The sequence below is a fragment of the Syngnathus floridae genome, chromosome 12 (genome assembly GCF_059516105.1).
Source record: "Syngnathus floridae isolate MCC-2025c chromosome 12, RoL_Sflo_1.0, whole genome shotgun sequence".
Lineage (NCBI taxonomy): Eukaryota > Metazoa > Chordata > Actinopteri > Syngnathiformes > Syngnathidae > Syngnathus > Syngnathus floridae.
In genome coordinates this window covers 1,932,214-1,957,964 of record NC_142424.1, presented here as the reverse complement: position 1 = coordinate 1,957,964, position 25,751 = coordinate 1,932,214, and the positions used below count along the sequence as shown (strand labels likewise).

Below are 25,751 nucleotides of genomic sequence, written 5' to 3'. Positions count from 1 at the left end.
AAGTAGCTACAGACAGAAGTTTTTTTCTAAAACCGTTTTTAAAAAAATATATTTTTGTGTTGGACAATGTGATACTCAAATCTCCGTGCGGTTTAAATGGCAACAGGGTCACATGAGACCTATAGCACCTCCAAAGATACACACACCAAACCAGTCTGGGAGAATATATTGACTTTTAATTCTATTTACTGGAGACTACAATATCATAATCAATGGTGACAGATTTCCTCACAAGAGCGCAATTCCTAACCCATGGTTTGAATTATAGTGGCATAAATATAGCAAAAATAATAATAATTATTATGATAAGAAGAATGTATGGTCACGAGTACTAGCTTGTCATATGCAATATCAATTTTAATAGTATATATTTTGAAAACGTGAAGGAATAAACGGCAATATTTCAGATTGAGGTTTAAAACAAGTGTAAGCGCGACATCCTGTGGACAAAGTTGGTATTGTGCCTTCAACAGTACATGACTGAAAATATAGTCTAAAGTCACAGAGTACCGTGTTTGTGCTTTGTTACTTCCCACCACTGCATATAAATTGAAAATATTCACATGATTAATTTATTTGATGTAAATTTGTTAAGGCGAATTCTTCACCGAATGACGTCATCAATGAAGCGTCTGCGCGTGCGCGGTCAACATGTGGGTCACGCGAAACCGCATCACACAAACTTCAGACATCCGCCAAACGAGCCGATGGGACAAACAATCACGCGCTAGCAAAATAGTGAACATTCTTATAGAGCCCAGATTAAAATCACCTAGACTATTGTTTACCACAGTCAGCTATTTAATTCATAGTGATTCACAGAGAATGAGTTAGGCAGTTTTAGCGGAGGAGATTTCAGGGCGCTAACTTGTGGGATTAGTTTGCGTACAGCCTTTCAGCGGAAGCCGATTGTTGTGGGATGGGCTGTGAAGTGTTCAAGATGGCGGCGCCCTGTGGAGTGAAGCTACTCTAACAGGTAAACAGCATCGATTATTCTCATCCAGACTCATTTAACATAAAGAATCTCAACGCATTCACATTGCGTTATGAACGGGTGATTGCACGGCTCGCTTTCCAATCATTTACTATGTCTGACAGGCAACATTAAATTCCGAACGAGTCCGGGACGCTGCTGCCAGCTAACGTTAGCGCTTGGCGGTGAGACCGACTTGTTTTTGTAAAGAGCCGCGATGATGGATTTTCTCCAGAGGTTGCTCATTCAAGCATATCGTGGAACTTTCCCCCCGTGCGGTGTTGGGTTTGAGGCGGTGACCGCTTTGCGGTGTAACGGTAGCTACATATTTGGATAATCGGATGAAGTAAACCCAACCCTGGCCATTGTTCTCTGCGAGTTGTTTACGCCAAGCAGCAGCAGGAGCAGCAGCAGCAGGAGCAGACAGTGGTCAGTGCACACACGCGTACACGATTTGGGACATAAGAAAAACATGCAGACGAGCCTTTTGCATTGCTCTCTAGATGAACGTCAATAATTTTAAATCTCTTGTTGTTTGCTTCACCTCATTCCGATGTTGCATTTTTTGCCTTGCGTCATTGCTGGGATATTTTAGGTGTCCTCGTGACAGGTGTTCCTCAATCCAAATGAGAGATGAAACTGTATGAGTGCTCATAAATGGTGAAATATATTCGGATTATCACAGTATTTTGAAAATAAACCGGTGCTCACTCTTGTCAACGACTAAATCATCTTGAGGTGATACAATGACATAAAACTCTCCTGTTGTCAGCTCGTCTTAATTTATTTTGCCCTTGTCTGCTACCTATTGTTTGTACCCCTTTTACACAGTGCCCTCTTGTGTTCAAACAGAGATACCACATAACTGCACTGTCTTGTAGCAAGCTACATTTGAATATACATATTTGATTAAAAGTTAAAAAAGCAGTGCTCCTTATGAGATGTTTGTTCGGGAGGTTGTTGCTTACAGCTCGCAATGTAATCTGGAAGCGCCGGTGGCGCATAAAGGACCTTTTGTGTATTCCCGAGCATTCCCAGGCTGTCCGAGATCACAGCGAGGGCGTCTGTTGTTGGTTTTACTGACCCGTTTCTGCTGGTTGCTTGCTTACACACCTCAAAGTGACCATGACAGTCATTTCCTTCCTTTCTACACTTGCTTGCTTGTAGTAAGCACGCCTGCTTGTCTATAACCCGAATCCTCTTTTGACTAATTTGCCTTCATGATCCAGAGGTGCCTGGAGACTGAATTGGTGGGTGGCCCCAAGAGAGTCCTCCAGGCAGGAAGGAAGGAAGAGGAAGGACGTTAGAAGGACTCTGCTTCCACCAAGAACACTGCCACCATGGCGAGGGAGCAGCCGAGCACGGGGGACCTCCTCCCGCTCTTGGAGACCTCCGACCTCCACCAGCTAGAAGAGATCAGAGGCCTTATTAATGAGCAACTCAGCACCGGTATCATGGGTTATTTATTTTTTAAATCGATCTGCTTGTATGTGTGTGAAAATGTGTCTTCCATTTGCAGAACGAGGGTCTGTGCTGCTTAACGGGCTGGTGGACTACTTTTTAGAAACAAACTCCTCAGAGGCCATGCATATCCTCTGCGCAGTCCGAGAGCCACACGACAAGGTGACAAAACGTTGAATATTCACTCGTGCAACTTCATTTGACCGCTTCCTACTTGGCCCTCGCAGCACCTTCTGGACAAGATGAACGAGTGCATGACCAAACAGGCGTGTCGGCTGCCCACCCTCACCATGCTCGGCCACGTCATCCGCAAGCAGCCGTCCTGGATCCACAAGATTGCCCGATACCCTCTTCTGCTCTCGCTGCTCAAATGCCTAAAGGTAGACTTTTCTCAGCGTGGAAGTCAGAGCAGATTTTAAAAATCTGATTCCCTTTGGCAGACTGATACGGATGTGGTGGTGCTGATAACTGGTGTGCTGGTGCTGATCACGCTTCTTCCCATGATTCCTCAAGCGGGAAAACAACACCTGTGGGAGTACTTTGATATTTTTGGCCGCTTGGCATCCTGGAACCTCAAAAATCCCGGTGAGAGATCCGATTGCAATCTGGATGGGTTCTGCTTGCCATGTTGCTCTTAATTATTATTTTTTTCATTCAGGCCACATTTCAGAGGTTTACTTGATCCACCTCCACGCCAGCGTTTATTCGCTCTTCCATCGTCTGTACGGCATGTACCCTTGCAACTTTGTGTCCTACCTGCGCTCGCACTATAGCATGAAGGAAAACATGGAAACATTTGAAGAAGTGGTCAAGGTGAGCCACAACCACACATTTATTTCAAAATGTGTTTTTTTTGGATGTTAATCAAAATTGCTTTTCACTCAGCCAATGCTTGAACACGTCCGAATCCACCCTGAGCTGGTGACAGGAACCAAGGATCATGAGCTTGACCCCACCAGGTAGGTTTCCCAGGCATGTCCCTCTCTTTGCTGCGGAATCCTGATTTTTTTATTTTTGCTTCAGGTGGAAAAAGTATGAAATCCACGATATCGTCATTGAATGTGCCAAAGTGTCTCTGGACCCGAAGGAGGCCTCCTGTGAGGAAGGATACGCCACCATGCCTGAGAACTTCTACCCTCAAGTCCATCTGCGACCACAAGACTGCACTTCCAGCCCTTACACGGACCTCTACAGCAGCTATGGTTTGTTCAAAGTTCTGATCACAAATTTGAAAGAGTTTGTGAACGCTTTGTCTTGTCGACAACAGGAAGCTCTTCATCCACTCCGTTCTCCACTCCGCGGCAGCCGCTGCCTCCGCCCCTGTCTTTGCCCCCCCTCTCAGGGACACAGTCCAACAACCGTAGCCCACAGACCACCAAACGGCAGGTAAGAACTTTATTTTTTTAGGGATGCCAACCTTGGGGCTGTTCCCACATTTTTTTTTCCCATCAGAACTCCACCTGTGAAGCTAACACCTCCAATGGCGGGAAGGACCCACTGTGGAGCCCCTCCTCTTTGTGTGGAATGGCCACGCCCCCTTCATCCAGGGGCATGTCGCCCAACTTGGAGCTCTCCCACAGTGCCTCACACCTTCCCAGCCGCTTCCACTGCACTTCCGGTGACTTCTCCCAGTTTGATTTGAAAGAAAACAATTTTCCTGATTATTTTTTTTTTGCGCTCAGGAGGGAAAGGAACATCTGCCTCCAGTACTCCAGCCACTTCATCACCGCCCCCCACCCTGTCGGATGACTTTCCCATCATCTCCCTACCGGCCAACACGGTCCACTCCAGTCCACCCAGAAAAGTAAGCCATTAACATAAATAGACTTGACCATATGGTATTCAAAAACAACACGTACGACTTTTCAGGAACGCAGACATGGCGACGGTGGGAAACCAATACTGGTGAGACAGGAACCCGTGAAAGACTCTGAGAAAAGCGGCGCGACCAACAGAGGTGTGTTCCCGTGTAGCAAACTCGCACGCTGCCAAGTTGATTAATGATCGATGCATTCGATTAGATGCCGCAGACGCCGCGAGCGTGTCCATGACGTTGACCGAGTTGTCGGTTTTCATGAAGAAACAAGAGTTGGAGCTTCAGCTGAGAACGGAAAAAGAAAGAGAGGAGGGTGAGAGCGCAATTATTTGTGCTTTTTGTTTTTTTGGAGGATCACAAACCCCGAATGTGTCGCAGCAGATGTTTGGCGCCTAATCCTACTTTTTCCTCTTTCGTAGCGGCAATCACTGAGGAGCTGCTCAAGATCACAGAGGACAAGCAGGAGCTTTCAGGCTTGAGGGGATTTGACTCCCCTTTCTACCGCACCACCGAGACTCTGACCGGCTGTCAGACGCAAGACAAGATCGTCACCAACAGCCAAGTGGGCGGGGCCATCCTGGACCTACGCCACGCGGTGTCTACGCCGGACAAAGCCGAGAATAACACGAGCGCCAGTGACGTTGGAAGCGAACAGGGAGGGGGAGACAGCCGGAGTTCAGCCGGCGGCCTCAATCAGTCCTGGCCCTTCCTGTCAGGTTTCACCCCTATCGATCACCACCTCCACCGAAGCCCCTCGGCCCCAGAAGAGGAAGCGGGAAAGTTCGCCATGTTCTCGCCAAGCCCCTGCGGAAAGACCCCGGCGCCGGTGCCGTACGAGGTGTTCTTTGACCTAGCTCTACCCAGGGCGGCCTCGCTTTACATCCATCAGAAGACATCGGAGGCCGTCCACAAAGCGGCGCTGGAGAGGCTCTCGAGACGGGAAGAGGGGCTGGAGGACGGCGAGGAGGAGGGGCTTATGACCGCTTCACCACTGGAGGTGCTGGATCGCCTTGTTCAGCAGGGGAGCGACGCCCACAATAAAGTCCTCAAGAGGTCAGACTTTGTTTTTGTTTGAAGGATTTGTATAGAGATGAAGAGACAAACTTTGCTTTCTCCTCCAGCTTACCTTTGCCAAGTAAGTCAGCTGACTGGACGCACTTTGGAGGTAAATCACTCTCGCACTCACTCACTTGAACAATGAATGACAAAATGAGTTTCCGGCGCTCCCCTCAGGGTCGGCTCCATCTGACGAGCTCCACACGCTGCGGAGCCAGCTGCTCCTGCTGCACAACCAGCTGCTTTACGAGCGCTACAAGCGAGAACAGCACGCCGTCCGCAACAGGCGCCTCCTGCGACGCATCATCAACGCCACCGCGCTGGAAGAGCAGAATAATGCCATGGTGGGTGCTCACCTGTCACATCGTCCGGTTTGGAAAATAAATGAAACGTGCCCTTTTAGTATTTAGCTAAGTTTGCGCGGATCTCTGCAGAAGGACCAGCTGAACCTGCAGAGCGTGGACATCACGTCCCTGAGGGAGAGTCTCCAGGTGGAGCAGCAGCGCTACAGGCAGTTGTGGGACGACCGGGAGACGGTGGTGACCCGTTTGCACAGTCAGATCCGACAGCTGCAGCAAGGGCGGGATGACTACTACACCAAGAACCAGGAGCTGCAGGTACATCATGACGTTGTTGTGATTCAGATTTTGGTCTGATGATCTTTAGAATTATTTTTTTTTATGTTTGCAGAGCAAGTTACAAGAGTGTCAGAAAAGGATGGGCGAGTTAGAGGCGGAGCTTCAGGGAGCGAATAACAAAGTCTGTCACACTGGGCACCTGCTCAAACAGATGACCATCAAGGTAAACATTGTAGGCTTTGAGAAATGGCAATTTCAATTTAATGTTTTTTTGGGGGTCATGCATCCTTCAGTTACGCAACAGTGAGGGCACCCAGCAGCAAATGAGCTTCCTGAACAAACAGCTGCTGCTCCTTGGGGAGGCACACAAACTGTCCATGCAGGAACTGAAGTTTGCAGGCGCCGATAATACCAAGGTATGGTGCCAAGATGGCTTCAGAAACGATAAAAAATACTCACATGGCATCGATCGCTAATTCCTACCATGTGCAGCGACCCAGCAGCCACGAGGCCCAGATGCTGCAAGTGTCCTACAGGAAGGAGGTGGAGACCCTGAGACAGAACCTGCTGGTCCAGGGCCAGAAACTGGAGGCAGCGCATCAGAGAGCCGCTGAGCTGGAGACGCTACTCTCCAAGAAGGAACACCTCATTGCTGAACAGAAGAAGTTTCTTGAGGATGTCAAATGTCAAGCAAAGTGAGTTTGCAAAGGGGGAACTTGTACTTCTACTTTCTTTTATTTCACATCTTGTGATTTTTTTTCTTCCACACCAGGGCAGAGCTGCAGGCCTCCGACAGCAGGTACCAGGCTCAGAAGAGAATCGCCCAACTGCTGCAGACTGAAATCCTGCAACTGTACAGTAAAGTCGAGATGGAAGTTCCAGCTAGCTTGCCGCCGGGACTGAAAGCTGACAGACACGCGCCTGCCGATTCCAGGTTTGTCAGTGTGGCTATATATGTATAATTCATTTTAATATAAATTATTTAGATGATTTAAAATCCCTCTTCCTCCTCAGCAGCATCCTGGTGCCCGATGGACCAAGTAAAACTTGCACCAATGAGGAGATGGACGGTCGACCACCACGAGACTCCCACTGCGGCAACGGCAGCACTTTATTAGCAGGGCATCTCAAGGCGAGCAAATCTTCCAAGAGCACCGCCAACTCGGTCAACGGCAGCAAGGAGTGCGGCCCGTCTCTAATGGCGGACCGCCCCCTGTCTTGCCCCCGCACCAACCCGCTGGCAATGCTGACGCCGTCCGACGCCCCCCTCACCGTGGGCTCCTACCCCAGTGACAAGAGCTACATCGGCATAAGGTCGCGCGAGCTCTTTCGTAACAAAAGCGAGAGTCAATGCGGCGAGGAGGAGGAAGAGGACGAGCAGCCGTCGAAGGCTGAGCCGTGCGCAGAGCCGCCGGGTCCCGGCGCCCGCCTCAGCCTCGCGCCCGCCCCGACTGCGACCCCGAGCCCGGCCGCTCCTCTCGCTCGACCTGCCAAGACTTCCTCGGAGTCCAAACAGCAGGTCCCCGGTCATGAAAGCCCCCGCAGGAAGATAGGGCGGGGCTCCCTGGGGACCGGGCGGCCCCGGCAGCAACAGCTTAAGATCATGGACTACAATGAAACGCATCATGAGCACAGTTAGGAAACGCGACATAGCCGCCGGCAAGTCCAAAGCTAAAGTTTTAAAGGATTTACAAATGGGTCAAAGTAATTCGTCAGCAACTCTTTGAAAGTCAGTATTATTTGCTCCATTCCTCTGAGTGGACAACAGGATACCCCCCGTACTTTTTTGTTTCTTGTTTTCTTAAATCAATTCATCCACAAGACTAGTGGACAAAACTATATATCGGCACCAGAGATTCCGAACGTGAACTCGGTCGTGACGATGATGCTTTGAGAAAACATGAGCAAAATGTGAGCCGAAAATTTGCAAAGTGTATGAAACGAATGACTATTTATGCCTTTTTTTAAACAAACAGCAGCACATTGGGACCTGTTTTTACTCTTTTATTTATCCATTCATCACGGATGATCACACAAATTTGATTAGAGATGACACAATAAAGAGCTTGGTAAGCTTAGCATTGCTCCATCATATTCTTCATATTTAGTGTGACAAAATGCGCATTCTGTTCCTCCCCTCTCACTTTGGCACCAAACCGCTGCACAAATAACTTTTTGTCTTCTTTCTGAATCCTGTTGTCCACCAGGATCTGCTGTCACGTTCTTCTGCCGCGCTATCATTAGCATGTTCAACAATCCACTTTAATTGCCAACCGTAGTCTATACAGCAGCCTAAAACAGAAGGTACAATCTGCACAAACTGAAGAAAGCAGGACTCTCCAATGGGTGACATGGCAAAAAACAGGAAGTTCCTAAAGCAGTGGCTTGTGTTTAACTGTGAACAATAAAGGTCGTCTTCAATGTTTTGCACTACAATACTGAGTGTTTTGTCCATTAGATGCACCTGCTACACTCTTCTGACATAAACAAATTAAAAAATATTTGAGTAAGACATCCATACATTGGCTGGAGACCAAACGTCCAGCCAATCACAGGGCACTAGCACTGGCAGGTAGCCACAATTTGTCATAATGACATTTGGGGCAAGTTTTGGAAGTGTTTGAGGAGAACAAACAAACTCCTCACGAAGGCCAGAGGTGAGATTTGAAGCCCCAAAACTCGCAAATACTGGTTTATAGGTCACCCGACTGGTAAATAAGACAATATTTAACCGGCTTTACTAGGTTTTGTTTACATTTCTGACAAGGATTCAACCGTGACAGTACGTTCGTTTACACTACTTGACGTACCTCTGTGTTTACAATGGGGAAGGATTATATACAATGCAGATTCTCTAAAATGTCAAAAATCATTTATTTGGAAGACACCAGACCATTTGTTTTTCGAGAGGAAATTTCAAGTGGCATTTTTATTTCACTGTCCTCTTCCCATGTTAACGCTTGTTGTTTTTCTTTATGTCCAGCAGAGGGCACTGTAGCTTCAATAACCATGGACAGGATTGACCGGCTCAACAGGTTAGACCGTTTAAGTATTATATGTATGATGATGTTGATCTCATAATTATTGATAATTATATAAATTTGCATTGATACTAAAACGAATATTCAACATGATTAATTTTATTAATAGGCCGTAATTGTACCTCTGACCCCTTCATGTGCAAAAAAACCCACCAGTAATAGGTCAGAAAAGAAAGATAAAAAAGCAGCTATATTCGAATTAAAACATTCCATCTTAAAATATTATCTAGTATATGCGTTTGTGTGTTTTCCCTCCTCTCACTTTCCCCATTTCCTTCATTATCATCATTATTTTTTTTAAACCAGCTCCCAAATCCCAATTAGACCTCATTGGTACACTCATTCTGCTATTGAGATGAAATATAAATAATTTTTTCTGTGAGCACAACCAAGTATGATTACTTTATCAAACGCCTGCATATGTGTTTTATGAGAGTCCAAAAAAGTGCTATGATTAATTTACCAGCATTCCACCAGGTCAAGAAAATTGATGCAGGATAATTGGGCACATAGGGAATCCGTGGCAATTTGTGCTTTCAGACACTACTTGAGAAATTAGATGTCAGTGCAAATGTGAAATTGCTCCTCACTGTTCTCAAAGATTCCATGAAAATTTAAATATAAATCTTAAGTACTGCCAGCAAAGGGATTTTTTTCCTTTTTAGTGAGTGCCAACTTGAAATGAAGCCCTGTGAAAATGATCTGAATGAAATGAAAATACGCTTATATGAGGTGTTGAAAAAGACATCCAACTTGTGTAAAGTTGGGGTTGAGCTACACGGAGGGCGTCGCTGGTAAAACCCTCATGCAAGAATTCATCCTATTCTTTTTGACAGCTAGGAAAGTTTTGAATTCGTCTGAAGATGTGTGATTATATTATTGAATATTCTGTATGTACACCTTTGCTGCAAAATATAAATCAGGCGTCCCGATGTAACCTACTTTTTTTTCCCTCGCTGTGTAGGTTACACATGATTAGGAATTAGTTACATAAACTTAAATAATATATATGACAGAATATTTTTGTTAGGTTCAGGAGGTCATCAAGTAGCAAAGTTTCTTGACATTGTTGGAATTTTCTTTTATTTTTTTTACCATCCATGGCTGTGGTCAACCAATAAAATGATCCTAATTTAGCTTTAATTAAAAGTATTACTGGCAATTAATAAATCATCAGCTCATTAAAAGTTCTATATGAATGCGAGCTCAAGTTAAAGTGATCCCCTCCAACATGCTGCGTATTGAAATGTTTGTTTTTATTCCTCACGGGCAGCCGGCGCAAAAAAGAAAATGCTAAACGGGAATATTTGTGGTAAGCATACTACATACTGACGCGCTGGAAAACGGCTTCATTTGTCCTCATTAAAAGCTTAAAAGTTCATGAATAAATAATCATTGGAGCAAAACACACACTTTCTCCCATTTTTAATCTTCAGGCTCATACAAAACATGAAGAGTGAAAGAAAAAAACTATAAATGCTGTTTAGAAATACCGTCTGACCGACCTCCCTCCTTTTTTCATATTGATGCGACGGCCTTGAACCTATAAGATCGGGTCTTACGTTAGCCGTCGGCATTGGAGGGAGGGGTTGAGCGGTTGAGGAGGTGGGGGAAGAAGAAAAAAAAAAAAAATTACAAAAACAATTGGACCTCCGAGAGTCAACTGAATGCATTTAAGTGAAGATGATGAGAGTGCCTCTCTCTTGAGTAAGCAAGCCAAGCAAAATTCAAAGTTAAAGCGAGAAGAAAAGACACAAGCTGGAGAGACGAGCGTGCACAGTCCGTTCCCAGCGGTTTAATTATTTTAATTATCTCTCCTCTTTCAGCTTTTCAAAAAAAAAATGATAATAAAAAAAAAAAGAGGCCATTAAAGGATGCCCGTTTGGGTTAATGTGATTAAAAAAACAAGATGGAGGAAAAGATGAAAGGCTGCAGATGTCAGTGCTAATCAGGGAGTTAAAACTGCTATTTGTGAACTGGGCCGCTTGTTCAAGCGGCTGCAGCAGTGTGATTGTTTTTCTTTTTTTTTTCCCTTTAAATGCTGTTTCCTCACTTCAGGAACACCTCATTTCTGCAGACTGTAAAGATAAACTCCCCCTCAAGCTAACCGCCATGTTAGATTCTCACAATGTAAAGCGGAAAAGGGAATTTTAAGTGCAGTCGACGTGATGAAGGAACGACGAGCGCTAATAATAATATACCGTGCGTGAATTGAAAGGTTTTTTTTTTTTGCTTTTTGTGTTTTCTCAGTAGCAGGGTTGAATCGATACCACAATAGATTTTCACTAATGTTTACAACGGACCACAGGGAGAAAAAAAATACTTTTCATTGCTCAACATAACTAAAAAGAGACAATGTAAATATTTCATTACATTTTAAACATTCAAAAAGTTTTGTGAAAATGGCACACAGACTGTTAATTTTGGCAAAGTGAATATTTTGATAGTCTATGGTTGTTGCAACTTTATTTGAAGAGTAAATGATTATTATTTTTGCCCAATTTGGATCAGCCACAATTTCTAAGTCCGGTCCCTGTATATGTGAAGACAGACCTGCACGGGCAGGAAAAACCTTCCTGTCACGGGCTGAAGCGGCCATGTGGCAGGCGCAAGGCGACGCTGTCAGCCGCCATAATATGCAGCAGCTTGCTCAACTTCCTCTGACTGCGGAACTTGACATTTGTTCAGGCACAAAACCAGCACAGGTGTTGAACTGCTCCGTGGCGAGAGGCGGGGCTGGAAGGAGGAGGAGGGTGGACAACCCCCCCCCCCCCTTCCAACAACAAAGATTTACTTTCAAACTAAATCAAGCAGAAGGAATGTCCTAAGTGTGTGGAGAGATGGACGGGAGGCCATGCAATATTAAAGCGGCGTGTCTGGCGATGCCAAGCGTGCCAGCCACTCCTCTCCCGCCCGCCCTCCCGGCTTCCCGGCCATCGGCTCTTCCCTCAAGGTGACACTTCAAAGCGGGCGCGCAGACGCGGCAGGCCTAGCTGTCGGCATGAAGCCAGCGCCCCCCCCCCTTCCCTCCTTGTAGCCGTCACCCATACCCCCCACCCCCTCCTATCAATACCACCTCAAAGCCACACAGTCGCTATCCCCGCTGGGCCCAGGTCAGCGGAGAAATCCGCCTCGGGAGCCCCTGTCAAAAAAAAAAAAAAAAATTAAAAGCGGCACCCCGCTGGCTTAATTAACAAGGGGCCGTTCCTAACGCGGAGCTTTTGAATGCTTCCCGTCCTGTCGGGTGAGTTGCGAGGCCTCCACACAAGGCAGGCAGGAAGAGGGCAGGCGTTGAAATCATTTGAATTCCGATGATTGGGTTGCACATGCATTATTCCGTGTTGTGTATTGTTTTTGTGTGTTGCAGCGTACCCGCCTGTCTGCCCGGGTGTTTCTTGCGAGATGTCTCTCTTCCGCAGATGATTGGAGAGACTTGAACAAAACAATGTGGCTCTGCTTTCCTCGGCCTGTCTGACAGGTGGGTTATGAAAACACCCCCGATGTGCACACACACACACACACACACACACGCGCCTACGGGCTCCGCATCATCCGGCTCTTGTAATCACCTCCGAAACCCGCCGGGAGGATTTTACGTGGCGTGATCGATATTTGCCGATGTGTCTGCCCGCATCAACCTCAAATGAAAGCGGATAGCGGGAGACAAGGTGGCGCTGGCAGGTCGTAGCGGGGTGCGCCGCCCCGACGTTTGATGTCTGCCAAAGCGCTCATCAGTGTGTGGAGGCGGCCTCGTGTCGGCACGCCGGGTCACCGCCAGCTCACCCCGAGTAGCACGCGGCTGATTGTCTCTCTGTCAGGGTGAGCGGGGTTGTTGTTTTTCCCGAGGTGAGACGAGGGATCCTGTCCGACGAGCCGGGCTGCGTTTTTTTAATAGGGCCTCAGCTCTGGCACCTGGCAGGCCCGCTCGCGTCTCGCCCCACCTCCCCCCCCCTCATCCCCGCTGTCCTGAACTTGTGTTATTAGGCTATTTTTTGATTCGCTCCATAAAACCCTCCGCTTCGTCCTTCGCATCCCGAATGGACGAAGCGGCAACAAGTGCAGATTAACAAGTTTTATTTCACCTGCGCCGCAACTTAGACCTGCTTTCAGCCGGTCTAAATTGTTTCCAAATCCAATCAGCATCGACAAATTGAGTCCCCGCCTTGAGTTAGAAACCGAACCGACCGCTGCGCTGCTAAATCAATACGACGCGCGGTAACATTTTAGAGGAGGAGTCTCGGCCACGAGGACATTATGGCATTTAGGGCAAAGAGCTGGTTAGCTGACACGCTGCTATAATTAGGTGGTAATAAATAAAAAAGGCGATGGGGAGTCGTGAGGCTGCGTTTCAACCGTGGCCATTAGAGAAACCACATAGGATGCTTAGAATGGAGGGGAAAAAAAAGTCACCTGTCTGCCTGGAAACGCACACTTTCTCTTTTTCCAGCTCACATTTTTCTAGTGTCCTACTTACAAAGTCGGTGTCAAATCCCGCAATCCTGACCCTTTGTAAAATAAAATAAAAAAAAAACGAACATAATACATCTTCCGCTAATCAAGGTCAGGTCCAGAGCGGAACCTCCCACGACGCTCCAGTAATCACCCCCCCCATTAAAATTTCAATTTATTTTAGCTTTGCAAAAGGTACACGAGGCCTTTTGCTCTCTATTGAGACAATATTTTTCCCTTGTCGAATTGGGTAAAAGCGTCTGTTTCATCCGCAGCGCCCTACCTGCTGTTCATCTCGGCGACAGGCAACGCGCGCCGGCGCCCCGTAATGAGTCAGGCGTCGGCTTTTAATAAGCAGAGCTTTACCCGCAGATCCCTCCGTGATTTGCATCCGTGTCGGACACGAGGCGTAAAGCGGCCTGATTGATTCATGGCTCTTCCCGTACCGCGGCGAGGGGAGGGGAGGGAAAGACGGAGGAGGAAGGCCGTAGATTTATTATCAAGCTCGGCGACAAAAGCAAGGAAGAGAGCGTGCATATGTTAATCCGCTGGCTGAACGATGATCAAAGAGTGGAACAAGCTGAGCTTCGACGATCGCCTCGGGGCAAATGATGCTCTCCAAGCAGCTGGGAAAGTGTGCGGATGAGGAGTAAACACAGAGCGGGGAAAATAAAAAAAATAAAAAAATCCATCGGGTTCGGCCCGTGGCGAGGTATCACGTTCAAGTCTGGAGGAGGTCTGATAGCCACTGGCTGATTTTTTTAAAAATTAATCGTCTATTAATCGGAATTAATGGTCACCAAATCGATCGCAGTTTTCTGACGTTTGGCCTTTTTGGCCACGCTAGACAAAATTAACAGTCACGTTGTATTCAATCTTAAGAGGTTTATTCCAAGGTTAAAAAAAAAACATCGGTTTTCTCACATCTGATTTCAAAGCGAGCGGGATTGACTTTTTTGCGTGGAAAACACCCCCGCACGGGTCCCGTTTGTTCTCCATCCGTTCGCCGCCGACTGACCCAAAGTATCCCCCCCCCCAAGGCGTCTACCTGAGGTGGCAGCCGAGGGAATTCGGGGCTTAGCGGCCATCCCGTCCCCGTGGCTCATTTGTAGTCGTGAAATTGAAAATCGACATCCCGGGTGAACATGCGATTCCGCCCCGCATGTCAACATGTGAAAAATGTGGCAAGACAAGGCGGCTGTCTTTGATCAAAACAGCCAAGCCTCCTTGTCACCATGCAAAAAAATATCGGGCAAAAACGTCATCTGTCACCATTCCGCTGATTACCAATTCACGTCTTTGTTTTTGCGCTAGCTCAATAATTAGAATGACTTAGCTCTTTACCCTCAGGCTTTGGCAGCTTTTGACTTCCTCTACTTCAGTAGCCGATTGTTTTTCTGATTAGTCACTTTGTTTAATCTACTAACGATGGCATCCCCTCAGGCTAAACGCCTGATTCGGCTTCCCGGTTTATTTATTCATTTGTACTCTTGACGTGTTAATCTACATAAATGGCGCGGCGCTCCATCAGGAGCCCCAGCGGGTCTCGCCCGCACCTGTCATTTACGACAAATCCGAGACGGCGGGAATCGGCCGCCCCGGACTCTGCACCTTGATGGAGGTGGAAGCCGGCCCGTCAATCCGCCGGGATGACGTGCCGTCGTATTGTCAGGGAGACGTTGAGATTCAGCCTTTTATCGCCGCCCGCCGTCTGCAAAGATAATTGAAAGCAACGGCTGCTAATTGAGATTGATTGAGAATATTCAGCGCTGCATATAAATAGACGACGAGGGGTGATACTTTGTCATTTGTCAAAAAAATTCAAAAAAATCCTAACTTGTGTGTTTGAGTGCAAGAAAAAATACATCTTATAAATATTTTTGGGACTTTAAATGATTTCAAAATATTTTAAACCAGTATTGTGCCCTATATAACCCAATTAAAACAAAATCTAAATATTTTAAACCAATATTATGCACTATATAATCCAATTTAGGTTAAGTAAAAATAAACCAATATGTTTGCATAAGTGTGCACCCCCTCTTGTAATTGACGCAGTACCGCTCGAGTTCAAAGTTGCGCAACCTTAGGAGCGTTCCACATTAGACATTCCACTCGGTTTAACTTTTATCGACTTTGTTTCCCGTACGTCTCATTTGTCTTTGCCCGGGCTGCACCCTTTATTTCGGCATCTGTCGTCATTTTTCTTCTCTTCCTGGAAAATTGCTTGCTTAGTCGCTGAGCCTTATTTTACCCGTCGACCAGCTCAGCACAAAAGACCATTGTTATGTACACGTGTGGGGCGAGAGGAGGAAAAAAAAAAAAAAAAAAGAATCATCTTAGCTACAGTAAGTTGCTTCAAAGTGCACCAAAATTCAAACGAGCCTGACTTGATACACCGGCAAACTTTTTGCGCTTGACACCGGAATCATTAGCTTTATCCTCCGTCAAATAAATCACCGGACAGTTGCAGCCTTCTCATTTCCACCGGCGCTGAGCATTTAGCCTCGCACAAGTCCTCACATTCGGGATGCAAATCAAACGAACGGGCAAATATCAACAAGCTCCGAGTAATTGCGCTTGATCAAAAATGCATGGAGGTTGTTGTACAGCGCTCGCTTCTCTCCCCCCCCCCCCCACAGATGCTAGCAAGTTAGCGCTCATTACTTGCGCTGTGATAAAGCGCGCCGACTTCGCTGTCAACGAAAGCAACGCGCTGGGCTCGTCTAATAACGTCGACCGCCTCCTTGCCAGTGATTCATTTGCTCTGCCGGAAATATTGTTGCTGGCTCTAGCAATTAATTGTCTCTAGTTTGGCTTTGACGCTTGTCTGCGGAGTTAAAACATCCCTGACATCAAGTCGGGGATGTTTTATTCATCCTGAGATTTAATTTATAGACAAGTTCGGTGGTGCACTTTCTGAGTGCGCCACGCTAACAACCCCCATAGCACATTTGAAAAGAATTTGTTGAGTCCTTCGCTGGTGCACTGCGGCTTATACGATCAGTTTAAAGCAGTTTGGCATCTCGAATCTTTCCGTCACCTGCGTAGCGGCAATTGAACGCGACACGCAAAACAGCTGTTTGGCTCCCAGCAACCTGAATAATAAAGATGACGACACGGCAGCTGTCGAACTCCACAAAGCCAGAACACGAGCCTTTAAATTGTCATGGCGGCTTCATGGCAAGGAGCAGCTTCTCTCTGTTGCCGCAGTTGTTTTGCTGGAATTTCAGTAACGTGAACTAAGAAATGTTTTTGTCTGTCCAATTTAGGGATTCATCACTATTTATCATTGTAAAAAATATATATTTGACCCAAAAATGCTGAATTTCACCCCCATTGTTTTATCCAGATCATCATTTTAAGCATATTTCAATGGGGGCAGTGCCCCTGTTGTCCCCCCCTCTAACTCCACCACTGTCCCTAAATAGATAATGCACTTGTTGCCCAACCTAACCATTTATTCAAAAATAGGACTAAATCTATTATTCTAATAATTCATTGACCTGTGCTATTAAAAGACGAGAACGGCTACAGTCCTATGACACGTCGCATTAGGACCTACGACCTTCAGAATGTTCTCCATGCAGATGAGGGGACCATTAGCAATTCAGGAAGAAGTGGTGGGGGGGGGGGGGAATCACTTTTCAATGGGGGTTAATGCTGGTGGCAGTGAACCGACGTCAACAGCTGTTCTCAAACAAGCCCTTTGATGACTCATTGACAAGCGGACGCTCCCGATTGCCGCGTCGGCTAACCGGGGGAGCGTCGGCATCTGCGCTCGGCGATCACGGTCCCTTCTCGGCGGCTCCCGTCTGCCAGAAGGAGCCGCTGATGAAATACCTCCGGTGTTAATGGATGTGAGAGCAAGCGTGACCCTCTCCAAAGAGCAGCTTCTCTCTCGCCATTAGAAAGAGAAAAAAAAAATCTTTGCTTTGGTCCGGATCAGAGCCGGATCTCCTCCTGCCACTGGGACTTGCCAGACAAAGGTAATTGCTCACCTCGCCTCCCCGTCAGGACTCGGGGGAGTGCTTGTAGAGGACACGCGTTTTGAAATGGAAGGGAAAAAAACACACGCAGACAAGTCATGATTAGGTTATTAGCACCGAGCCGGCTAATTATCTTGTTGGACTGTCAAGCGTGCGCGAGCCGCCGCGTGGCGAAGTGAGCAGAGGTGAAGCGTTGGGAGGGACTGCTTCAGCTCGCCTCCTTCCCCGGGCTGGGCCGCAGGGGTGGCTCCCTTTCCCTGCGGCGCCCCCCCTCCCTCCCTCCCCGAGCCTGCTGTTCAGGTCCCGGTGACATCTGCTCGTAGCATGCCTCGTCCTCCTCAGAGGCCAAAGTCCCCCCCCCCCCCACGCACGTCTCCCCGTGCAGATGTTGCGGTCCCTGGGTCCTGCCCGCGTGGAGAGCGGCAAGCGTGTTTGATGTGTGATGAAACAGAATCGGGCGAGCCACTCGGGGGCTCGGGGAGCAAAGGAGGTGAGGGAAGGATGGCGGGAAAGAAAGAAGGAGGGGGGTGAGCTACAGCAGGGAAGGGACGTTGGGATGAGGCCCGGGCTTGCACGCTGGAGGCTGCAAAGCTCACGTGCTAATGGTCCAAGTATGAAAATCCATAATCCATATAGCGTATGTTATTGGATGAAAGAGGGCGGAAGACGAAAAAAGTAAATTAGCGAGGAGGAGAGCAAATAATGACAAACGACGCTTCCTCTCATCTTTCTTCCTCCTCGATGGCTCGCTCGCCTCTCTTCCCGCCGCCTCCTCTGCCCCCCCCCTCCCCCTCGCCTGCGCCGCATGTTAATGATTGTTGTGAAAGAACAGCAAATGACTAACAATGCAGAGGAGGGCGATGATGATGATGATGATGATGATGCGATTATGATTACCACTTAGAGCGGGCAGCGCTCGGCGCACCTTGCGCTCGCGAGTAAGTTTTCAAAGGAGGAAGTGGGTGAGCGAGGGGGCGGGGCAATCAGGTGAAGTGATGGATAGGTTAGCAGTTAAAGATGAAAGTGAAAAACAAAGGCAGATTTTTCAAACGGGCCCAGAGAGCTTGGCAAGAGACCCGCGGCTCCTCTGATAATACTTAGATCTATAAATGTTTGCTCGTCTTTTATTTATTTCTTTATTTTCTTATTTATTTTTTTCCAAATTATTCATCGCCATCATAATTTGGGCCTAACAAGCACTTGAGGGAGACGGCTTCCTTTTTGTATCGCTCTCTCTCGCTCCTTCTCTCCCCCATTTTCTTGAGTTTCCCGGCGCCGCGGTGCGCCGAGCTCGGGGATTTGGGGGCACTATTAGAGAGAATTTCTTTTATTTGCTGCTAATGAATGATATGCATGATGCTATTTTCCCTTTTTTCTTGTCGACTTTGTGGGGGTAAGCGCGAGGATTGGGGCAGGAGCTGGAGAATTGTACTCCTTTTTCAAGGCTTTGTTCATTTAACCCTCTTCGTGCCTTCCCGGCGAGCGCGCCGGCTTGTTATTGTCGCTTTACCCGATTTCCAATTCAAATACGCGATCGTACTTGCCTCGACGCTCGCGAGATGGCAAAGTTTGACTTTGTTTTGCCGTCTTCGGGCGCCCCGCGCGTCGAAGAAATGTGGGTTAATTGGATCGGTAAATATGGGAGCTGCACAGCAGGTCTGTAAACAGCGCACAGTCATTGTTGTTTATCGTTCTGATCGGATCGCTTCTTTGGTGGGGCCGTCGAATTCAACCGAGATTGTTGACGGCGGCGTCTTTTAATCAACCAAAACGGGATTCTCGCTGCAAAATAGTCCTTTGTTGACTTTGCAGCATGAGGAGGTTGTATTTGCTGAAATCCAAACTCCAATCGTCTGTAATCACACCCACAACGGCGCAAACTACCCTTTTAGTCATTCCACCAAGCTGTGTGCATCTGCACAAATACCAAAACCCAGTCCAGCCCACCCCTGCACCTTGCTCTAGACTTGCACTGGGCAGGAAAATGGAGGGCATAAATTGTATAGTGAGTTTTTCCCACCTAAGCGTTATTTCAGCAGCACACATTCTTTAAGTGTGCTTTTTGCCGCAGTAAACTTGGCCTTCTAATGACCTCCCTCCTGACTGAAAGCAGCTTCTCCTCCTGGTCCATCCCTCCTGTCTGCTTTTCTTCTGCCCCCCCTCCAAGTTGGAAACTTTGAAGTTGCTTCCCCGCCACCTTCGGCCTAAACCGGCAGCTTCAGACGGGTCTCGGCGGCGACGGCGGCATGATTGCCTCCCTTTGGAATGTGCGGCGGGAGAGCTCGTATGATGAATGTTTAAGCAGAAGCGATAGAGCCGCACGTCACGCCGGCGGCTTCGGGCCTCAGCGAGTCCGAAATATTTGCCTCACAACGCTCAAGGCTGAAAGCTAGGTCCAACAAAAGCAACCATGGCGGTCAGGTGTAGCTTGCTAGTATGGAACCCTGGCGTTCATGTGCCACCGTGCCCTCCGAACATCTGCGTAGAGGGGAGAGGCTCCTCAGTCTGCCAGCCCACCTGACTGCTGCTGTGGCAGTCCAGCCCAAGGCAAGACCACAGGCTAGGGCCTCCTGTGGCCCCCAGCAGGGCCTGCCATTCTCCCAAAGCCCATTAGAGCACCTTCCTCCCGCCCCCCTGCTCCAAGATGCCATCGCTCTTCCACAGATTGCACTTGTCTACTTTTGTGTGTTTGATTTTGGTTTGCCGTTGTTTTGAATCCAGGTCAGATTTGCGCTTGCGTCTTGGAATGTACGTTAAAAAGTCTCAAAGTGTCATGTGATCTCGGGCTTCGTGATTCTCTGGTCAAAAATGGCAACATGTAGCCCCACACTCCAATCGTTCGCTATCCGGAGTCATCGGACCGCGGTCGCCGATGCAATTTGCGAAGCGTGCCGTTCTCGTTCGATTTATAATTAATCATATTTGATTTGCCAGATTGCTATAAAATTGGGCAGTGAAATTCGACGGGCGTTGGGAATTTTTTCCAAGCATTAACAATTCATGATCCTTGATGCATATGTAAACTGTGGTAAATCCATCGCCTTGAATATTGATTATCCTTAAATTAAAAATGCGCTTTGATACGAGAGTTTGTAGCTATTTCTCCTCGCTCTCCCCCTGCGCTACAACTTAAAATTTGTGACCCGCGTGCGCTGTTTCCCAGCATGGCCCTCCCGTATGCTAATTAGCCAGCCGCGGCGCCCTTTAGCGAGTCGGTCATTAGCGCTGATTAGCATGTGCTTAATCAGGAGGTATTAAAAGGCAAAAGCCAAGGTTGAGGTTAAGCCTCAATGAAAACAGCGAGGTACTCTCGTGAGAGACTCGTACTGTAAACAAATCATCCGAAGACGTGCATTTTCTACCCGCTGAGCCTCTTCATTGTAGATTTGAAGCTAATCCGGCGGATGCAGTCGAGATGAAACCGCGACTCCAACACGGTTTGACACGAGGTTCTTTTTTTCCTCCTCTTCCCCAAAACAGTTTTCCGAGCGCTCGAGTGCAAATCTCGTCTTTTAACCGCTGTTAAACTGTCGAACGAAAACATGGTTTTTCAGCCATTTATCTCCGCGCTCTCCGACGTTTCCTTTGTAGAACGACTTGTTCAGCGCAAATGGAGGATCTGAATCTCCTTTCGCACAAGTTGAAATAGTTGTCAGAAAGCATTTTTTTTTTTTTTTGTTCCGTTTCTTTTTTTTTTTGCTAATGTGCGCAGCGGGATAAAGGAACGAGAGGGAAGAAGATGGCAGGGCGGCGGCGGCGGTGGGGCGAACGTGACAGAAAGGTACACAGATGGAAACGATGGAGGAAAAGATAAAGAAGGAAATCATCGAGAGAGACTCCATGTAAATCGTCGCCGATTACCGAGCCCGCCGAGATCTTTCGACTTGTGTTCCTCCTCTGGCTGCGTAGCGTTTGACACCAGAGCGACGGTGGTAATGGCACATGCGCCGCTCCCACCTGGGCTTTGAACCTTTTCCCGCTCACCTCTCGCAACGCCGCGCCGTGTCAGACAAAGAAATTCAAGATGGCAGTTTACAGGGGAAACTCTCGGCGCTTTTCCCCGTAATGCCGACGAAGCTGACAAATTGATTTCAAAGGATGAAATACTCCCACCCCACCCCACCCCCTCCCCTTCCCATCCCGGTAAAGAATTCCCTGTCACCTTTTAAAAGATATTTACCTTTCCGTCTGTTCCCCTTTTGTCACGTTTGCATATCAGGCCCGTTTGTCTGTTTGCATATTGTAGCGACACTCATTCATTTTTGATGCTACATTAGAGATTCTTTGCGAGCATCAGTATCAGTGCAGGGTAATTTTTTTTATCCTTGTTTGCATGAGCGATTATGCGGAGCTGCATGGAATATGAGTGTTTTTTTTTTTTTTTTCTTGCCGTGTGTGTTTTTCAAAAAGCTGCCACCGCTCCTTTTGTTGCTCACAGCTGTCCCACATTTGGTATCGGCCCCTACTCCCCAGGCGCTAAAGGGTTTTCACAAGTGCTGCTAATTGGCTATAATCTCCCTTTTTAAACTTGAAAGCCGGTAAGCTTCCATCACGCCGGTTGAAAATGCAGAATTTTCCGGTCACAACCGCACGTGTCCCCTTTCCGCCACTTTTCCCTCTCAGCTCTCGTCGTCGTCGGCGCGGATTGACTCCTGGTGCGCGGAAGGCCCCGGTGTAAACAGCTACTCAGTAGCGCGGCCTTCTGGGGGACGAGGCGTAACGGGGGGATTTGGTCTGAATCTTGAAGTGTCCGCCGGGATGCCGGCGGGGTTCGGGGGAACCGGGGGGCTTTGCTTCTGAGGCTCTGATGAAATAATAATGCGACGAGTTGGCGAGGCTCAAAATTTGCACATGAAAATCCTCCGTCGTGGCGCTCGGTGGCATCTAATGCGCCGCCGCCGCCGACGACAATCCCTGCTTCTCGCAGTTTATATGCAAATACCTTCTCTCGGCTTTCGCCTCCTCTGAGAGTCGCCCAGCCGAGGCGAGCGACGGAGGAAGCAAACGGAAGGCGCAGAGTGGGGCTTTTTTGTGATGTTTTGTTTGTCTTGTTTATTTTTAAAAGGATTTTTAAAAGATGATAATATATTTTAATTTTTCCCTTTGTTTTGTTTTTTTTTTCCCTCGCCCTGAAAGTCAGTATGCAGATTTCTCCAAAGAGTTTGAAAAGCCCGACTTTTCTATTGAGTTTAATTGGAACATAATAACGGCAGTCTAAGTGTTTGTGTGAAGTCGGAAATGCTTGTATAATGGCGAACAAAAGTGACTCATCTTTCCCACAAGAGTCTCCTCCGCTCCTGCCTGATTAATATTCTTTTGCCGCTACAAATCTTTCTCTCTTCTGCATAGTTCACGTCTTCCTTGACAAATTTGGGAATTTACTTGAAAAGATTATTTTTGTTTGGGAGACAAAGTGAATTGGAAATAGCTTGCCGAGCACTTTGAAATAACGGCAGACATTTCGGGCCGCAAATGTGACAAATGCCAAGTCGGCGGAGTTGCGTCACTCTTGACCTTTTGTAAAATTCCCATTGAAGTATTTGGGGAAGGCGTTCTTGAGGCTCCTCAGTCACGGACAGTTAGTTCAAGTAAGACCCTGGAGGAATGGCGGCGCAGAGGAACGTACCAATCACAGCCAAGCTCCGCTCGTTCGCATGTTTGCAACTTTTCATTAATTTAATAAACATCCCACAGAGATGGAGCAGTGCGGGGCATTTGTACCCCCCCCCCCAAAAAAAAAAACCCAACTTCACTGCTCAGAGATTTGCCTTGCGCACTTATTTATAAGCGACATGTGCACAACACGAGCTTGCGTACAAAATGTCTCCAAATTAAAACGACAACGTCGCTGTTCCTGCCGGCCCGCACGGCTAATTGCTAGCATGTAGCTCTGCCACTGATGGCTACAGTCTATATTTTAAATGGATTATTGGTCTGTGCCCAAAATATTATTTTCAATCAGACTCATCACAATTCATTCAGTCATTCATATTTGGCAAATATTCATGATCTCACTTGGTTTCTTACTACTTGTGATGGGAGTCAGTGTCAACGGGAGTCATTAATCGGGCTTTGCTCTCGACTGATGACGAGTGGCTGCAGTGGGAGGGAGGGAGGAAGGGAGGGAGGGAGGGAGGGACCGACCGGAGGAAGCGAAGATGAAGGATGCTCACAAACATCATCATCATCGCCGCCGCGGCCATGTATACTTACCGCTCGGGGGAAACGCTGCCTCCTGTCAAACAGTAGAAGCCTGACATCTCCCCGTGTGTGGGTGGGTGGGTGCGCACATTGTGCTCCCCCCCTCCCCACACCCACACAGCCTCCCCGACCTCCCTCCATTCTCGGCTCACCGTTTCCCTTCCTTCACCTCCAGCCTCCGTCTTCCTCTTGCTCCTTTCCTCACAGTTCCACTCCATATATTCATGAACGCCTGTTTATCACGAAAACTTATGCATTAAAATTGAGGGTGGGGTGGGAGACAACAGCAACAAAACAAACCGGGTGAATGCTGATGGGGGTTTTGTCTCGTCTGGGTGAAGCACGAGGCAGCCCGCTCCTCGGGGGACGCGCGCAGGAAGGCCCCGATTCCTCCTCGCCTTTCTTTTCATTTTTTTCCCCTCCTTTTCTTCCTCCTCACCCACCTTTTCCATCCCTCATCTCCTCTTTTCTGCTCGAGCCTTCACTCTCCTCCTCCCCCCTCACCCGCTGCCTTTCTCTTCTGTCTCCCTCCTTCGCCGTGTCAAAACCAGTTACAGGCAGAGGAGCTCTCCTTCTTAAATAATTCACAGGTTGATTAATAGACTCACAAGGGTATAATTAGGCAGGGGAGAGACAGTGGCTAGTGTAACCAGTACAGTGCTTAGGGGAATTAGAGTGCGGGGTTATTGAGGAAATAGAGAGTACCAGTTTAAAAAAAAAAAAAAAAAAAGAAGAAGAAAGGAAGGCGGCAGCGGTGGACTCGTGGAAGGATGAAGCAGCAGGGGGAGGCAGAAGAGGTGCTGGTTTATGGAAGGGTAGTGGGTGAGGAGGGGAGGGGAGGGGGGGGGGGGAGATACCTCTTTCTGAAGCTATGTGTTAGAAATGAGGCAGCCTCTCCAGGAGCACGGAGCACGGCGTTTGTTTGATGTGGAAATTGGACAGTTTGAATCCGTCTCCTTTAATTTTTCACAACTAACACGCACCCCATGGGCACCTCACATTCTTCTTATAGGATATAAATTAGAAGTGTGTGTGAGCGTGCGGCTGTGTGTGTTCTGTCAGGGTTTTTTTTTTTTGCGTGTGTTTAACTTTTACAAATAAACCAGGTACCCCCGCTCGAAAGGAGTTTTTTTCAGCCGATGTTTGTCACGCAGTCAGTCATCAGCATAAAACTTCACTTATGTTGCCTCTAAGGCATCTTTTGTATTCTGAAAGGGATGCGCTATGTGCTGCCAGACCGGTCTTCAAAACAAACAAACAGAACAATGGATCAACAGATCTCTCCTCTCAGTTCAGACAAACATATTTCTGTTGCGGTGATCTCTGTCTGCCTCGCTTTCGCTGTTAAAATAAAATGAAAAGAGCCGACTGAAACGCACCTCGACAGGTACAACGCTCCGGCTCCGGCGCCTCGTGTTTTTCTTTGCCGCTCCTTTTCTCGGCGAGTTAAAGCAGTCGGATTGGGTACACAGTGGCGCTTCTTTTGGTTTGCTCTATTTATTTCACTGCCGATGCCTCGGATTGCTTCCCATGGTCCTCCATCTGCTGTGTGTTTTATCGCACATTGGATTCCCCGGTAGCCAAACAAACTAATGTGTCCATCCGTGTGTCAATGTGTCGACTCTAATAATAAGAATAGAAAAATAATAATTTAGGGGAAAGGAAAGTTGAATACTCAACTTTCGATAGAACTCGAAGGACAATGAGAAAGTAAATGCGTAAACAAAGTCAATAAGTCGAAGAACAACGTAAAACATCATAGGCTGTTATTGCACCTTTTGTCCTCCTAAGGGCAGTGTGGTGCCGTGCACGGATAAAATAAGACCTAAGAAAGAATTTAAGACATTCGGTTTTCACAGATTAAGAATTAGTGCCTTTGAGGAGTCTTGTCTTACCTGCTTGTTTGAGTTTCCACGGCATTTTTTGCGTGAATATTCGTAATTCGAAGCAATATCGCTAATTAGCCGTTAGCATTGCAACAGGGTTTCGCGTAGACTTTAGCATTAGCGACAGGCGACGTTTTAAATCATGTTTTCTGTTCAAATACACAATATGTGGGGAATTATTTTTGCTATCAAAGCTATCTGGTCAGTCGATAAACAGTTAGAACGCTTACGTTTTGACACCTGCTTCCAAAAAGTTTGATCGTGAAACTCAATTGCCAATTCTGCGAGCCTTGAAACCACC

At 47.5% G+C, this 25,751-nt stretch overlaps 1 protein-coding gene and 1 long non-coding RNA gene across 7 annotated transcripts in view; both read left to right on the top strand.

Moving 5' to 3' along the window:
- Positions 1-682: 682 nt before the first annotated feature.
- Positions 683-8,320, top strand: tsc1b (TSC complex subunit 1b). Of its 2 annotated transcripts, none has more exons than XM_088392522.1 (22): positions 683-976; positions 2,203-2,422; positions 2,493-2,596; positions 2,662-2,814; positions 2,875-3,019; positions 3,093-3,247; positions 3,320-3,393; positions 3,458-3,636; positions 3,702-3,820; positions 3,887-4,052; positions 4,117-4,238; positions 4,304-4,391; positions 4,456-4,563; positions 4,670-5,303; positions 5,372-5,415; positions 5,484-5,650; positions 5,741-5,923; positions 5,997-6,107; positions 6,178-6,300; positions 6,377-6,579; positions 6,657-6,818; positions 6,902-8,320. In XM_088392522.1, exons 2-22 carry the CDS (start codon positions 2,314-2,316, stop codon positions 7,521-7,523), a joined length of 3,771 nt encoding a protein of 1,256 aa, XP_088248648.1. In that variant the 5' UTR covers positions 683-976; positions 2,203-2,313; the 3' UTR covers positions 7,524-8,320. The 2 variants fall into 2 exon arrangements, with proteins under 2 accessions (XP_088248648.1, XP_088248647.1); XM_088392521.1 differs by having other exon boundaries at positions 6,899-8,320.
- Positions 8,321-8,428: 108 nt separating this feature from the next.
- The window catches only part of LOC148389418 (uncharacterized), a 54,982-nt gene continuing 37,659 nt past the window's right edge, over positions 8,429-25,751 (top strand). For all 5 annotated transcript variants that reach the window (XR_015861785.1, XR_015861787.1, XR_015861788.1 and 2 more), the window contains exons 1-3: positions 8,429-8,541; positions 8,868-8,919; positions 12,293-12,403. This is a non-coding gene — a long non-coding RNA (uncharacterized LOC148389418). The remainder of the gene's footprint in view (positions 8,542-8,867; positions 8,920-12,292; positions 12,404-25,751) is intronic.